At 44.1% G+C, this 15,790-nt stretch overlaps 1 protein-coding gene across 2 annotated transcripts in view; it reads left to right on the top strand.

The window, feature by feature from the left end:
* ABCA1 (ATP binding cassette subfamily A member 1) overlaps positions 1–15,790 on the top strand; it is a 91,737-nt gene that overhangs the window by 72,356 nt on the left and 3,591 nt on the right. The window contains exons 25-49 of one of the 2 annotated variants that reach the window (XM_040089368.2): positions 45–247; positions 1,253–1,301; positions 1,980–2,093; positions 2,432–2,583; positions 3,031–3,155; positions 3,523–3,621; positions 4,798–4,987; positions 5,143–5,237; positions 5,597–5,629; positions 6,183–6,288; positions 6,975–7,049; positions 7,457–7,626; positions 8,541–8,718; positions 9,251–9,366; positions 9,454–9,598; positions 10,890–11,013; positions 11,612–11,741; positions 11,872–11,992; positions 12,167–12,229; positions 12,878–12,984; positions 13,331–13,472; positions 14,695–14,829; positions 15,049–15,152; positions 15,278–15,370; positions 15,542–15,785. In XM_040089368.2, coding sequence (XP_039945302.1) covers positions 45–247; positions 1,253–1,301; positions 1,980–2,093; positions 2,432–2,583; positions 3,031–3,155; positions 3,523–3,621; positions 4,798–4,987; positions 5,143–5,237; positions 5,597–5,629; positions 6,183–6,288; positions 6,975–7,049; positions 7,457–7,626; positions 8,541–8,718; positions 9,251–9,366; positions 9,454–9,598; positions 10,890–11,013; positions 11,612–11,741; positions 11,872–11,992; positions 12,167–12,229; positions 12,878–12,984; positions 13,331–13,472; positions 14,695–14,829; positions 15,049–15,152; positions 15,278–15,370; positions 15,542–15,785 — 3,113 coding nt within the window. The remainder of the gene's footprint in view (positions 1–44; positions 248–1,252; positions 1,302–1,979; positions 2,094–2,431; positions 2,584–3,030; positions 3,156–3,522; positions 3,622–4,797; positions 4,988–5,142; positions 5,238–5,596; positions 5,630–6,182; positions 6,289–6,974; positions 7,050–7,456; positions 7,627–8,540; positions 8,719–9,250; positions 9,367–9,453; positions 9,599–10,889; positions 11,014–11,611; positions 11,742–11,871; positions 11,993–12,166; positions 12,230–12,877; positions 12,985–13,330; positions 13,473–14,694; positions 14,830–15,048; positions 15,153–15,277; positions 15,371–15,541; positions 15,786–15,790) is intronic. The other variant, XM_040089369.2, reaches the window with a different exon arrangement.

The following is a 15,790-nucleotide window of genomic DNA, read 5'->3' as shown; positions in this document are numbered from 1 at the left end:
GCGGTAACCAGAACAGAACTATCTTTTACATTTGTTTTTTCTAGATGTCTCTGCAATTTCAAATCTCATTACAAAACATGTTCCTGAGGCGAGACTGGTGGAGGACATTGGTCATGAATTAACCTATGTCTTGCCATACAAAGCTGCTAAAGAGGGAGCTTTTGTGGAGCTGTTCCATGAAATTGATGACCGTCTTTCTGATCTTGGCATTTCCAGCTATGGCATCTCTGAAACTACTCTGGAGGAGGTTAGTGAGTTGCTGATTCCCATTTGCCTTAAACTAGGCAAAATAAATCATGGCCGAATTAAGAATGAGATGAAGCCTTGTTGCTTCCTGTAAAAATAAACAGAACGGGCAGCTTTGCATTCGTCTCCAAAATGGATTGTCTTCTGCCTGTGTAAGTGTGTGCTCATAGAGGTGTGCATTAAAAACTCAAATATGGTATAGACAAGCACAGACAGGTCCTATGTACTCATCTGCACTTTGCTGAGATATCCTGTGTAGGTTGTCCCCTGATTTGGCTTCTAATGTCTGTGTTATTTTTAGAGCTGCTTTGTGTTGCATTTAACTGAAAACATACATTTCAGTACTGATGTATGGATACATACATTACATAAACAGTTTAGACATATGCCCTTGACAGGGATTTTTTTAATGGTTTCAGAGTTTATTCCATGTGACTGTGTTCCAGCTGCCAAGTCACTTTTTTAAATCACAGAAGTATGTACATTATCTCTATGTGGAATCTTTATTTGTTTATTTTTAATGAAGGACAAGGGAAACTGAAACAGTGGTGTTGTCACTTACTGAGGTTGCCCTCTAGGTCCTTCACAGCTGTGAAGACCTTGGTCATTATCTGCAATTTGAAAATGGGTTATTTCTGGTTTAGGAGAGTCCATAGGTCAAGCTCCATGAAGGTGCCTACTCAAGCAAGAGCAAGACCGGTGTTAGACATGGGGTAATACAAGATTCACCAAGTTTGGTTACTAGGCCTGTTTCTGAGACACGGGAAAGAGCTCATGTTTGGGATGGCCTGAGAATTGATACTGGAAAAGAGGACCAGCTGGTAGCAGTCTGGCTCACGGAAAATGGAGAGAAGCCACAAAGTCCATATCTCCATCATGCAGAGGATAAACTCAGTGTCCTCACTTCTCTCATTGCACCTGCCAGTCTCACATGGCATCTTCTGAAGCAAAACCTATAATATCTCTCCTCTTTTTCTTTTCACTGACACTTATCATTCCTTTTCAGATCTTCCTGAAAGTGGCTGATGATAGCGGTGTGGATGCAGAAACCTCAGGTGGGTACAGTTGTCCCCTACAGGAGTAACACGTGCCAAAGTGTCACAGACCCTGATTGAGACTGAACTGAAGGTCTTCTGCCCTAGTATTCTTAATGACCTGAAATAGCTGGGTTTAGTGTATTTAATGCTTGCTTTTATGTGCTGTAAAGGTCAATTGACTCGGTAGCATGTTTATTTTGTTACAGTGAAGACTTTCTAGTGTTTCAGTGTATTGCATATTACTTGACTGACAATGTTGTCTGCTCTGAAGAGCTCCTGACACATCAGACCACAGCAAGGTCCAAATTACTTTCTCTGAGAGCAGATTACTACACTCAGTGCTAATAGCAGCAAATTGCACTTGTAGTCACGTGGCTGCATTTGACTCTCACGTGGCAAGTGAGTTTTCTTACAATGAGAGCAGCCGGCTGTTCTCTTGGGAGAAAAAAAAAAAAGGCATTAAGTGCACTAGAAGAAGTTTCTGGAACATGATACAAAGTGTGATGCATAAAACATGACCCATTGCAGTGTGACAGTCTTGGTTTTGCTTTTACCTGCACTGAAGTCACTCCAGATCAACTCTTCAGTTTGCAAATGGAAGACATGTAAAATGCAAATGATATTGCTTTGGTTTTTCTGGGGCTAGGTGGAGATTACCTGAAGCAGTTCAGCTAATCATAACTTCATTATTTACAGATGGTACATTGCCAGCCAGAAGGAACAGACGTGTGTTTGGAGACAGACAGAGCTGCCTTCGTCCATTTACAGAAGATGATGCATTTGATCCTAATGACTCAGACATAGATCCAGGTATTGCTAGAGTTCAAGACTGTTTTCTTCCTGTGGATGCTCTTTTACATTATAAGAACTGTGGATCTGAAGGCTGAGACTGCCAAAGGAGTGGTGATGTGGTGATATGTTTGCCTATAGAAATAGTGGACAGAGCAGGATGTGCAGCCTGCTCAATCCTCCCTCCAAAGCTCAGAGAAAAGGGGAAAAAATACATTCCTGTAAATTTATGGTTTTATTGCTGCTAACTATGATTTTTTTTGATGAGTGGGAGTGGCTATTCCAGCTATCACCTTGTGATAGCTTCAGCACAGAGAGAATATATGAATTTTTGAATGAGGGTCATTTCTTCTTGCTAGCAGAATCCAGAGAGACAGACCTCCTCAGTGGCATGGATGGGAAAGGCTCCTACCAGATGAAGGGCTGGAAGCTCACCCAGCAGCAGTTCATGGCTCTGTTGTGGAAGAGGATGCTCATTGCCAAGAGAAGCCGGAAAGGCTTTTTTGCCCAGGTGAGAGCCTCCAACATGAGCAGACTCCCTCAGCAGGATCAGCTCTGGACCATGTATTGTAGTCTGAGTTGATGGTGGGCTGAAAATCTCAAGGGAATGCAGATAGCCAAAATTAGCCTTCACAGCACATGTGGGCAGAAGGAGGCCTGTGCAAGTGAAAGGAATTGCATGATAAACCATGTGGTTGCAGTATTCTTGCGCAGAAGAATGTAATTTTGCCCTTGAGAAACAGCATATGTATGCTAAATCCTCTGCATCTGAAGTGAATTCCCTGACTGAATGTCAAGACAGATCTTGCATTGGTGTCTAGCATTTGGTGTAAACAGCAAAGGTATTCCTGGGAAACTTTGAAGAAGTTTTGATCCAATAAGTGATTCATACGTAACTCCTGATGCCTCTGGAAACATTTGCTTAAAAAAAGGACTTGTTTTTTCCTTGCAATTTCAGATTGTGCTGCCGGCTGTCTTTGTGTGTATCGCTCTCATGTTCAGTCTGATTGTTCCTCCTTTTGGGAAGTATCCCAGCCTGGAATTACAACCCTGGATGTATGATGAGCAGTACACTTTCATTAGGTATGTTTTGTGTGGCCTATAAATTATCATCTTTGCAATCTTGATTTACTGAGTTCGTTAAAAGGTTGTTTCGGGTTTTTGTTCTTATCTCAGAAGCACATTTTAAAAAAGTCTTGGTGTTTTCTTCTTTGACCTTTGAATGCCAGCTCTAAGTACAGGCAAGGTCCTATCCATTTCTGACTGATGCTACGACTCTCCTAATACTGTGTACAAATACTTGGAATGTGTGTATGCTCTTAGGCCAAGCATTCTTCAAGGGCAAATCCCCACCCACCTCCTTTCGCTGTGCTTTTGGCCTTGCTGTTGCTTCTTTTGCCGAGTGCTTGTTACCAGGCTGACCGATAGTGTTTTTCTGCTGTTCCCATAGCAATGATGCTCCAGAAGATGCAGGCACACACAAGCTTTTGGACGCCCTTCTGGATAAGCCAGGGTTTGGGACACGCTGTATGCAGGGACATTCCATCCCGTAAGTAGAACTCTGGTCTGGGAGCAGGAAGCACACCCCTGGTAGCTCTAGCTGACTTTAGGAAATTATAGTAATACATGGCCAGAGCAGGATTTTAGCCAAAAGAGTTGTAATTACATTCAGATTTTCTGCTCAGAACCTTCTAAAAAGTTGCCAGCCCTCAATCTGGTGAGGAAGTCAGGTTGAGTGTAAGTACTTGCTGACATAGATGGAAAGGAGAGAGCAAATCACTCAAATTACTGTTCAGTCCTGAACATGATAAAGGACCTATTTATGTTGCTGTATGTTGACTGTAGCTATTCCCACTCCATGATCCTTTGTTTCCAGCTGCATTAGAAACCTGAGTTAGCTCCCCACAAATACCAGCAGAAGGAGTGGAGAGCCAGACAGCATTTGTGTTGTTTCCTAACTCTGCCACCTGACTTGGTGCATGGCCTTGGGCAAGTCACTGAAGATCTAGTCTGGGAATGTAGAAGAGGTATATACTCCAAGAGTCTGGGATGGTGTGTCCAGAAGACCTGCAGCTCATGTTCACAGGATGATGGGGAGGGAGGCAATGTATCTGATAGACTGGCCAGTGGTGGAAAGTGAGCTGCATCCTTCATAACAGGCATGAAAGCTGATCTATTCCACCAATGAGCCATGGGAAGAAAGCTTCCCACTGCAACCTTGGGGAAGAGCAGTGTTTTGATGCCCCAAAGACAGAAATATTATCCAAGGAGTCGTCCAAGAAGATTGTCTGCTGTGATCTTAAAATCACAGGATATCTCAAGTTGGAAGAGACCCATGAGAATCATGGAGTCCAACTATCTGCTCCTCAGAGGACTACTTCGAACTAAACCATATGACCAAAAGCATTCTCCAGATGCTCCCTGAACTCTGGACAATGTGCCTGTTGGGCCTGACTGAAACAAAGCATTTAATTAAAATGCAAAGAGGGGAGTGTCTGGCGTACTCAGTGTTGGCCAGCCTCAGTTTCTTTGGCAGTGGGGTCTGTTAAAAGCTGTAGAGTCTGATGTTTTGCTCTGGGCAGTTTCTCTCAGTGAGGTCAAGCTCCTTTGAGAAACACACTGCCTCTTCTGGGGACTGTGGAGTTTGATCTTTAAATGTCTTGTAGGCAAAGGCCATCATATTTGTCTTAAACACTGCTTTTTTCTTTCTTCTTTCGAAACACAGAGACACTCCTTGCACTGTGGGGCAGAAGGAATGGACCACTGCTTCAGTCCCAGAGTCAGTCCGGGACATCTTCCTGCAAGGCAACTGGAGCATGGAGAATCCTTCCCCATCTTGTGAGTGCAGCAGTGAGAAGATCAAGAAGATGCTGCCTGTGTGTCCCCCTGGTGCAGGTGGCCTGCCCCCACCACAGGTAGGAGGGAGCTCAGTGGTACTGCAGTGAGGAATGTTCATGAAGAGCAGAGTGGCTAGGTGTGGTTCTTGCATGCAGCATTGCACAGGATTTATTTCACTCAGCACCTGTGTTTTCTGATGTGCACTTATCTGTGTTTTCACTGGTGACACCAGCGTGAGCAAGACACAACTGACGTTCTCCAGAATCTGACAGGCCGCAATATATCAGACTACCTAGTGAAGACCTACGCACAGATCATTGGGAAAAGGTAGCTGTTGAACACTCCCCTTTCCCTCCCTGAGAAACACTGCTTGCTCTATGGGTGATGCACAGATCAGGCAAATAAGCTCTAGCAGCCAAATCCACTCAGGTGCTCAGATAGTCCTGATCCTCAGCTCAAGTAATGTTTCTGCTTTGTTAGTGATTCTGTATGCTGACCCTCATAGGCAGATTATGGGGGAAGCCTAGGGATTACACTGAAGAGGAATGGTGGGAGCTATAACAGATGTGAGAGGCTATTGCACTTGTCCTTTCCACTTTTCCCTTGCCATGTGCCTGCAGCTTTTTTGGTCTGTGTCTCCTCTGGTTACATGGTATTGTATATCAACTCTTTTTTTCTCTCTGCAGCTTAAAGAATAAAATCTGGGTGAATGAGTTCAGGTGAGTTACTGCCTTTTCCTTAGCTTGTAAGTGTCCACTAAACCTTGAGCATACTATTTAGCAGAACACATCCACCCTGCTTTGCAGTTTCTATTATAGGACTCAACTGTTGGAGGAACATGTTTAAAGATAAACTAGGACAACACCAGAGTACTGGACAGCATGTCTGCCTTATGCAGAGAGCAGTCTTGAAAACATTTGCATGACTAGCGTGCTGGTACTCTATTCTGGAAGAAGCTATTCTTCCAAGCAAGGGCAGCAGGGGGAATAGCTGCCCTTGCATGCAGTGGAGAACAGCTGCCTTTATTAAATGGACAGCATGCTGAGCAATTGTAATATGAGTATTTAACCCCAGAAACAAAGAGTAGAACATTCCATGGCTAAGCAACCATGTAGGAGAATAAAAGTCATCCCTTCATGTAAGAGTGGGGACAGTAGCTTTGGGTGTCCTGTGGGAAGAGGAGACACGTGGAGAGGGATGAGGAGTGATATTTTCTGGAGGTCAGTGAATAGTCACGATTTAGTATCACTTTCTGTCTATCTGAACTTTCAGGTATGGTGGCTTTTCCTTGGGAGCCAGCAGTTCCCTTGTGCTTCCTCCAAGCCATGAAGTCACTGATGCCATTAAACAGGTGAAGAAGATTTTGGAGCTGGCACAGGTGAGCAGTTGTTCCCTATAAGCCCAGGGTGCACTAATACTGAGTCTTGTTACTTGGGAGATGATTTGGAAGTCATAAAATGAGGAGCATGTGTATGTTAGTTGTGTCCACTGACTTCTCCCCACTACCTCTGAGCTGGGATCTCCAAAGCTGTTGTCTGGGAGTAGCAGAAGGCTTGAAGACAAACTCAGCCTGCAGTGCTGATGTGGGTTCTGCCCAACACCAGTTGCAAGCCAGTGGAGACTGCAAGCATCTGAAAGTTTTGTGGGCAGGATAGGGTGGGCTGTCTTGGAGTTGCTGTCATCTTCAAAACCTCAGCTGAACCTTCCTGTGCTGAGTCTGCCCTGGCTCAGAAGAGAATTTGGGCCACTGTTTTCCTCTGAGACTGCCAGCCTGTAGGCTGCAGTGTCTCTGAAGGTTGCATGCGACTTAGGTAAATACATTTTGCTGGGAAAAAAGCAGGCGTAAGACTGACCCTTCTTGCTAGTGAGACTACAGAATGGAAAGGGTGATAGGAAGCTGCAGTTATTCAGCCTTCTTACCAGCTCCAGTTTGGTGGGTAGAGGCTGTTGAATTGGCAGAAAACTGTCAGAGCTGTGGAAAACATTGTGTAGTCTCTGCCAGACCACACGGCATGAATAAAGGTATTCCTAGAAGGGAAGTAACTGTCCCTTTGCTGTTTGCAGGGGAGTTCTGGGGATCGATTTCTCAACAGTTTATCAAGTTTCATGAAAGGTCTGGATACAAAGAACAACGTGAAGGTAAATTAACCAATCCTCATTTCTGTGCCTGCTATTCGAAGGTCTGGTGACTTGGAGTCACAGCAGTTTGTCTTGGAAAACTGTGTAGACCAGAGTTCTCTAGTTTGCTCTCAGAGTTTGCTAGTGGAGTAAATGCAGCTTGTAGTTTTATGTGGGCTTCCTCAAAATCTCCTGTGGAGTCTAGGCCTAGATGCCAAAAGGAGTTCAGTGCTGGATCAGTAATAGTTTCCAGCAGCCTCTTCTGCTTATTGATTAAATGGTGTGTTCTGCCCCTCAGCAAGCTGGCTTGGAAGGATGTGGGAAGAAATATGCCCTCAACAGAGGAAGGGGTGTTCTGCAGGGCTTAGGAAGCTTTTGGGTAGCTAATGTACCTGGTGCCTTTCTGATGCTGATGTGGTGTCTTGTAGGTGTGGTTTAACAACAAAGGCTGGCATGCCATTGCATCCTTCCTGAATGTGATCAACAATGCCATCCTTCGAGCCAATCTCCAGCAGGGTGAAAACCCCAGTGCTTATGGGATCACTGCCTTCAATCACCCACTCAACCTCACCAAGCAGCAGCTCTCTGAAGTAGCTCTGTAAGTTGGGACATGGATATGGGTGGGTTTGGACTCATTGCTGATAACTGGAAACAGGCAACATGGGGTTTTGGAGTCACTGTGCACAGTCTGGCTTCTGCCATTAAGGCTCTTAACATGCGGGCCTTATTTTCTCTGGTCTGGGCAGATGGCAAACTGTGCTGCTGAGAACTTGCTGTTGAACAGCACTGCTGTACAGACTTTCTCTGTCTTTGAGTCCCTGGAAGCTGTAGTTTCTAAGAACCAGTCCTTTCCAGGAACCAGACCTTCTGCAACTCTAGGAAATTCCTCTCAGCCACCTTCAGAAAGGTGTCTGTCCATGAATATGGTCATTCTCTTGTCCCCATCATTTGACTAGGAACCACTAATAGGTCCTTGTTGAGTTTTGCCCCTTGTCTCAAACTGGGGGGCACACAGGTTAACTTCACTGAGGCATTGACTAGTCCACTCCCACTACGATCAGGGTCAGAACTCATAATCTGTATGCATATATATCCTTCAATCCATAAAACAGTGGCAGATGATGAGCAGATACTTCTGAACTTTGAAACACCACCAAAAAAGACAAACCCCAACAACCCCAGAAAATGGGTTTTGTGGGAAACAAAGTGGTGGTGATAAGGAAAGCAGAAAGCAGATTATTATGCTGAAGTTATTAACCAGTCTCCAGGTCATGATGCTATGCTTGAGATGCCAACAGACTGTGTATGTTGCCTTTGCTATAAGGCTGGAGAAGAACTGTTTGATTAAGAGAGTCTTGCACGGTAATCCTTTACTCAGGATTCTGAGTGTAAAGACACAATAAGGATAGCAGAAGAAGAAATAGTTTCTGCCCTTCATGAGCTGCGTCATTTCATCTCAAAGGAGCCAGTGCCAGCATACAAACTATTTGCTTTCTTCCTTTTTTTATCCAGGATGACCACCTCTGTGGATGTCCTTGTATCCATCTGTGTGATCTTTGCCATGTCCTTTGTTCCTGCCAGCTTTGTGGTTTTCCTTATTCAGGAACGTGTCAGCAAGGCTAAGCACTTACAGTTCATCAGTGGTGTGAAGCCTGTGATCTACTGGCTGGCCAACTTCGTGTGGGATATGGTAAGGACTTAGGCTGGGCTAAATTATCTTCCATTCTGTTCTTCCAGCGTGTCTTGAAGTGCAGTTTGGGCCAGTGGGCACTACATTATTTCCGTGAATAATAACTGTGACTGTGACTTTTGTGTTTACTGTCATGGGGCAGTGGTTCACCTCAGTGGGTCAAGGAATACAACAGAGGATGGAAGGACACCATAAGCTCAATCATTAGCATTTATTATGTCACGCTAAAATACTTGCCCAAACCCATTTATTTGGGTAGCCCCTTGTTCTGCTCTGTCCAAAGCAGGTTTTCTCAACCTGTGGTGTCTGAAACCTCTGAGAGTCTACTGACTACTTCCAGAGAGACCAAGAAATGTAAATTCGCATGTACTGTATTACGGTTCACACATGTGACACTTTTAAGAGTCTCCCATTGAAAACAACTTCGAGAACACTGAAGAGTTTTGAAAACTATTGGATTAGAGCAGAAAAACATCTCTCCTTTTTTATGTCATCTGGAAAGAAAACCAAGGTCATGTTTTTCACCTTCCAGTGCAACTACATTGTTCCAGCCACACTAGTTGTCATCATCTTCATCTGCTTCCAACAGAAGTCCTATGTATCCTCCTCCAACTTGCCTGTGCTGGCTCTCCTTCTGTTTCTGTATGGGTAAGGGATTTCTCATCAGAGGATGGCTGGGAAGGCTCTTGGACTTGGAAGGTTCTTACCTGATGTTGCTGCCTTTTCTCTTGCCAGGTGGTCCATCACCCCTCTCATGTATCCGGCCTCCTTTGTGTTCAAAATCCCTAGCACGGCATATGTTGTGCTGACCAGTGTGAATCTCTTCATTGGTATCAATGGGAGTGTGGCCACCTTTGTCCTGGAGCTCTTCACCAACAATGTATGTTTTTCCAGAGACTCCTCACTGTCTTGTGCTGCTACAATCTAGTTCCATGTTGGTTCTATGTTGCTTTTACCAGCCAGATCTCCAGAAAAGCTAGGCCCTGGCCTGCATGCATTAGCTTCAGCAGCAGTTTAAATAGGGTTCTGGTGGAAATGGGTTAAAGACCCCTTTAGAAAAGCTCACAGAGTAGTTAAGGTAGGGAAGGAGCTCCTCAGATTGTTTAATCCAACCTCAAGATACAGCAGTGTATTGGGTTTGCGTGGCCTGGTTTTCCATAGTGGGGGCCAAGGTCAAACTACTACAAAGCACGTTGCTCAGGGCCATTAGTTTTTTTACATTTCCAGGGAGAGGCTCCATAGTCTCTCTGGACAACCTTTTCCACTTTATAGTCATTCTTAGAGTAAAAAAAAAAATAGAATTTTTGAAATGGAGTTTCTTGTATGTTCTTAATGAAGGACATTTTCCATCTATGAAGGTCATTTAATCACCCAACAATTTAGTTGTCCTGAATTTTGCCTCCTGTTGTAGGTACCTCTCTAGCTATGTTGGGGAACTTACACATTACACTTCAGTTTTTCAACACCAGATGCCTCCTGGGGAAGGTACAAGTTTCTCTCATGCTTGTAGACAACAAGGTGTCTTAGCAAGCACTGTTTGACCCACAGTGGTGTGAAATGTTCCTTGTGGGAGGAGGCTCAGGAGACACCATGGTGATTGTACCTCTTCCTGTGGGCATAAGGACACAGTCCTTGATGATAGTTCCTTTTGTTACAAAGCCTGTTCTAGCTCAGTAAAAATGAGTACATGCTCAGGGATGATTATCTGGCAGAACAAGAACTCAGGGTGCTATCAGTTCAATCCATGGGCTAAGCCATCTGGAAGATAACAAAGAAAAAGCATTAAAGCTTCCAATATGGGATAGGAAGGAACTCCCTACAGGCACTGACATAACCAGTCTGTGCAAGTTCAACTTCCCTGTGTCCTCACCCAGTAGCCTTTTTGCATATCATTGTTTGCTGACACTGCCTTTTAGACTGTGTCTATTTGGAAAAAAACTTTTATTGCAGTTTGCTTGGGTTAATATAATCTTGAGCAACACAACAACACTGACTGTTTAGAGGAGCCATGGCCCTGGCTCGTGGGAGAACAATTCTAATCCTTGAATTTTTGTGGGGTTGCAGTGTTGGGGAAGGGAAGGAGGGGTCAGTCACAACATGGGTCACTCTTGGGAGGTGGTGGCTGCATTCTGCTCAGCTGGCTCACTGGCACTTGATTTTTTTTTTAACAGAAGCTGAAGGACATCAATGATATCCTGAAGTCTGTCTTCCTCATCTTCCCCCACTTCTGCCTGGGCCGGGGACTCATTGACATGGTGAAAAACCAGGCTATGGCTGATGCTCTGGAGAGATTTGGTAAGTGAAATTGTGTATTGGAGGGACCATGGCCTGAAAGGAACAGAGAAATCTAGAATCTGCTCCAGACAAGCTCCTCTAACTTTCCAGGAACTGAAAGTGCACAATTTGCAGCACAGACCTGGTCAAACATGGCAAGTCATCATAGCCTTCCACTCTAAGTTGTTAAGAGAAACTGGTAGGTAGATCCAAAGAGTTTTAAATTAAGAGCATTAAATAAAAATGCATAAAGACAGTTATATGGAGATCATTAGGCCTAGTGTAAGCATTGGCTGAGGTTCTGGAAAGATGCATTTTTTTTTTCTGGCATGCAGATGCCAGGCCTGAGTCATAGTCTTTCTGTGCTTCACTAACCTTTTGGAAAGGTGGGCTAGCTCTTTGGCAGACTGAATTCTCTGGGCTTGAGTCCCACCTTTGCTACGGTAAAAAATGTGCATGCAGCCACAGCTGGCCCCTTGTGTGGTCTAACTCTTCCCTCCTGCAACTGGCTGATCACCAGTTGTCCCAGTGCCCAACTTGGTGAGCTCTGCTGGAAGAAATGCTAGACAGCTCCCCTGGTTCTGGAAAAGTGATTGTGCTTTTAATCTCATTTTGGCAGGGGAGAATCGTTTTGTGTCCCCTCTGTCATGGGACCTGGTGGGAAGGAACCTCTTTGCCATGGCAGTAGAAGGTGTTGTGTTTTTTCTTATCACAGTGCTCATCCAGTACAGGTTCTTCATCAAACCCAGGTAGGTTGTCCTCTACTGTGCTGCTAAGGCAGGTGAAGTTTTCATTGGCGTCACCTGTGAAATGGGGAGAATATTACCTATGAAGACCCTGTCACTTTCTGCTAAGGCTTTATCATGTTGCTTTCTTCAGGCCTGTCTATGCCAAACTGCCTCCTGTGAATGATGAAGATGAGGATGTAACCAGAGAGAGGCAGAGGATAATTAGTGGAGGAGGACAGAGTGACATTTTGGAAATCAAGGAGCTAACCAAGGTGACAGAACTTCTGAATTCATACTCATTGACACAAAACTACACAGTTCACTGTGCCTCATCAGAGGAATTTAGTGGGGTCGAAACTGTATCAAGTTGGGAGTATTGAATATGTACAGCTCTAATTTAAATTCTTTGACATTGTCCTTCTCATTCTTTTTTCTTATGGTTTCAGATTTACAGAATGAAGAGAAAGCCAGCAGTTGACAGGATTTGTGTTGGAATCCCTCCTGGAGAGGTAAGCGTATTTGTTAAATGCATTGTTTTGCTATTACGGCAGAATTTAGGAGCTGCAAGACAGCACAGGGTAGAGTTAAGATCAAAACCAGATGAATGTTCAAATTACACAAAAAGAAATTAGAAACTGAAGCAATTTCTGGTTCTGTGCGTCTCTGCCTTTGAAGAAGATACTTAACTCTCAGTGTCTAGGACCAGAAGCCAAACTCCAGTGTGCAGGATTTGGCACAGATGAACAGTGGTGACAGTGTAGCAATGTGACCCCACAGTTTGTTCATCTTCGCAGCCTAAAAGATTTATACCTAAAATAAAAGCCCAGAAGGTGTTTGGGGAGTTTGTTTGTTTTGAGGGGAGTTTGTTTGTTTGGTGTGGTTTTTTGTTGTTATTTTTGTTTGTGTGTGTTTGTTTTTGGTTTTGTTTGGAATGTGTGTTTTTTTTTTTTTTTTTTTTTTTTTTTTTTTTTTGTTTTTTTTTTTTTTTGTTTTGTTTTGTTTTGTTTTGTTTTGTTTTGTTTTTTTTTCTGAAAACGGACTTAAGAATCCCTCTAGCTGTCCTGAGGGTCAAGTTTGCTTCTTCCCATCTCGTCAGTGCTGAAAGTGATGCAGCTGGATCCTGTTCTCAAATACACTGTGCTCATTTATATCCCCAGTGTTTTGGACTCCTGGGAGTAAATGGTGCTGGCAAGTCATCCACTTTTAAGATGCTAACTGGTGATACAGATGTGACGGGAGGAGAAGCTTTCCTCAAAGGAAACAGGTGAAAGACAATGCATCTTTTCTCTGCTTTCTCCTCCAGTTTTCACAGTTATTTTCCATGTCAAAACTCTCTTCCATGACTCCTGGCATCTGTTTCAGCCCTTGTTTAGTGGCTTAGGAAAGTCGATTTAGTCTGGTAGTCATTTCTGTGTTAACAGCCCTTCATTTTTAATAAAAAAAGGAGGGGAAAAGGGAGAGAGATAAAAAGTAACTTGATCAAGATGGGCTTCTAGGATCCTGTATTTTTGTTACTTCAGTGATTCCAGAAACAGTTTCACACTGTTTTAAACATCTGAAATAGCATCATATGCTCATGAAATCCTGACAAAGGTTTTTTTCTTTTACAGTATCTTGTCCAACATCCAGGAAGTTCATCAGAACATGGGCTACTGCCCACAGTTTGATGCTGTTAATGAACTGCTGACCGGGCGAGAGCACTTGGAGTTCTTTGCACTCCTGAGAGGTGTTCCAGAAAAAGAAGTCTGCAAGGTAAAGGAAAGACCATAGGAACCAACCCAGTGACCAGTTTGCAAGTTCTTGCTTGCATGCACCCTCCTGCAAGTCATGTAATGCCATGATGTGCAGCTGTTGACGATACTGTGTGGTGAAATCTGCCCCCCTTTTCTTCAGGGCAATCCTAGAGTTGCCCGGTTTTTTCAGTATTGCCTAGCAAAATGTACTAAATGGAAGGGCAGATAATTTGGGTCCTATGTTCTCATAATGAATGCTCTTCTCCACTGAACATCTTTCTTCCTTTAAGAATTTAAGGGCTGTGGAACTGAAGGTCATGCAGAGCCTCACTTGCTGTCCAGTGTTAATTCTTTACAGTCCCCAGAAGCAAACACTCCAGAGCTTAGCAAAAGCCTTGTGCTGAGTTTTAAAAGCTTTCCAGTTGATCGTGGTGCATCATTAAAGTGCTGCTATTTCAGCATTCAGACATGAGGTTACAGTAACAGTCTTTAGGCAATTAATGACAGCTGCCAGGACCATGCAGCACCCTTGTAAGCTCTGTTTCCTGCAATTAATGGTTTTTACTATATGACACCTGAGTGCTCTAGGTAGATGGTATCTAGGGTATGTCCAAGTAGCTCAAGTCCTTCTGTGAGGGTGGAAACTGCAATCTCCTTCTAAGATTGCTGCCAAGTGTTTCTATGTGATGTTCTCACCAGCTCCATATAAAAAGGGAGCCTGTTCTGGGTGCGATTTGTGTTGTAGCTGAATCCAATTCCCCATAGCACGCTTTAGTCTGCAGGGCAACAATGCCTACCTGTTGGCACCATTAGGGATTTTACTGAACAACAAACCAGATTCCATCTATCCAAAGGGCTAAGAAACACTATGGTGTGAGTGCTGTGGGTCAGCAGTGTCCATGTCCCTGCTGTAAGCTCGCAGCAATAGAAAAGGTTGCTGAAGTTGATGCTGCTAAGAGCACTAGACTGTTGGTTAATACGGGTCAGCTGATGTTGAACGCATGCCCACTGGCCAATAAGTTGCAGCTGTTTGATTTTTCAGGCCTCTTGGGGACAGGGTTACATATGTCCAGATCCAGAGGGCGCGCAGGGTATTTCAAAACCCATATCCATGCCACATTGGATCCTCAGATGAACGGCCCTTCTGAAAGCTGCTTTTGAAGCCAAAGGTTGTAAGAAAAATCTCTTTGTGCAGATGTTGCTATGCTTGATTGAAGGCGGTGGTGTGCTGTCTGTCATAGGTTGGCGAGTGGGCAATTCGGAAACTGGGCCTTGTGAAGTATGGAGAAAAATATGCTGGGAATTACAGTGGAGGGAACAGACGCAAGCTTTCCACAGCCATTGCCCTCATTGGAGGGCCACCTGTGGTGTTCCTGGTGAGTCTGCAACCTTTGCTCATCAATATTTTCTTGAAAAACAGGTTGAAATTAAGACTAATTAAAATTCTGGTGCATAAATTACTTTCTCATTTTAGAAAATGAGTCAAACTTGCTTATTTTCAATGTTTCCATAATCAGGAATGGACAGGTCATTTCAAAGATGAGGCATTTATCAGTAGAATGTAGCAGCACAAGCTTTTCTTATACATTTTGCAGGATGAGCCAACAACGGGGATGGATCCCAAAGCACGTCGCTTCTTGTGGAACTGTGCTCTGAGTGTAATCAAGGAGGGGAGATCAGTGGTGCTCACATCTCACAGGTAAGTAGCAACCCACTTGTCATACCTTGGCTTTTACATCTACCAGGGCCGGATGCTAAGCTCAGCCTTTCTGCTCTGCCCTTCAATGTTGTTTGCAGTACTAATGAAGTTATTTTTGCCTGCAGCATGGAAGAATGTGAAGCCCTGTGCACTCGAATGGCGATAATGGTCAATGGGCGATTCAGGTGCCTGGGCAGTGTCCAGCACCTAAAGAACAGGTAGGTGGTTTATTTTTGCTTACACCACAGAGTTTGCATTTTTTGGGAGATACAGTTAGGCTTATGCAGCATTTTCATGGCTATTCTGACTATAGGAAAAATGCTGCTAGCTTTTTAGCTCACTTGTATTTGAGAAGCACTTAACTCTTGTACTGACATTTTCGTTTGCAGGTTTGGAGATGGTTACACTATAGTGGTGAGAATTGCAGGGGCAAACCCAGATCTGAAGCCTGTTGAGGAGTTCTTTGGGCATGCCTTCCCTGGAAGTGTCCTAAAGGAAAAGCATCGGAATATGTTGCAGTACCAACTTCCCTCTTCACCATCCTCCCTGGCCAAAATATTCAGTATTCTCTCCCAGAACAAGAAGAGACTCCACATAGAAGACTACTCCGTTTCTCAGACCACGCTTGACCAAGTAAG

Source organism: Hirundo rustica, chromosome Z (assembly GCF_015227805.2).
Source record: "Hirundo rustica isolate bHirRus1 chromosome Z, bHirRus1.pri.v3, whole genome shotgun sequence".
Taxonomy (NCBI): Eukaryota; Metazoa; Chordata; class Aves; order Passeriformes; family Hirundinidae; genus Hirundo; species Hirundo rustica.
This window is presented reverse-complemented; position numbering and strand designations above follow the sequence as displayed.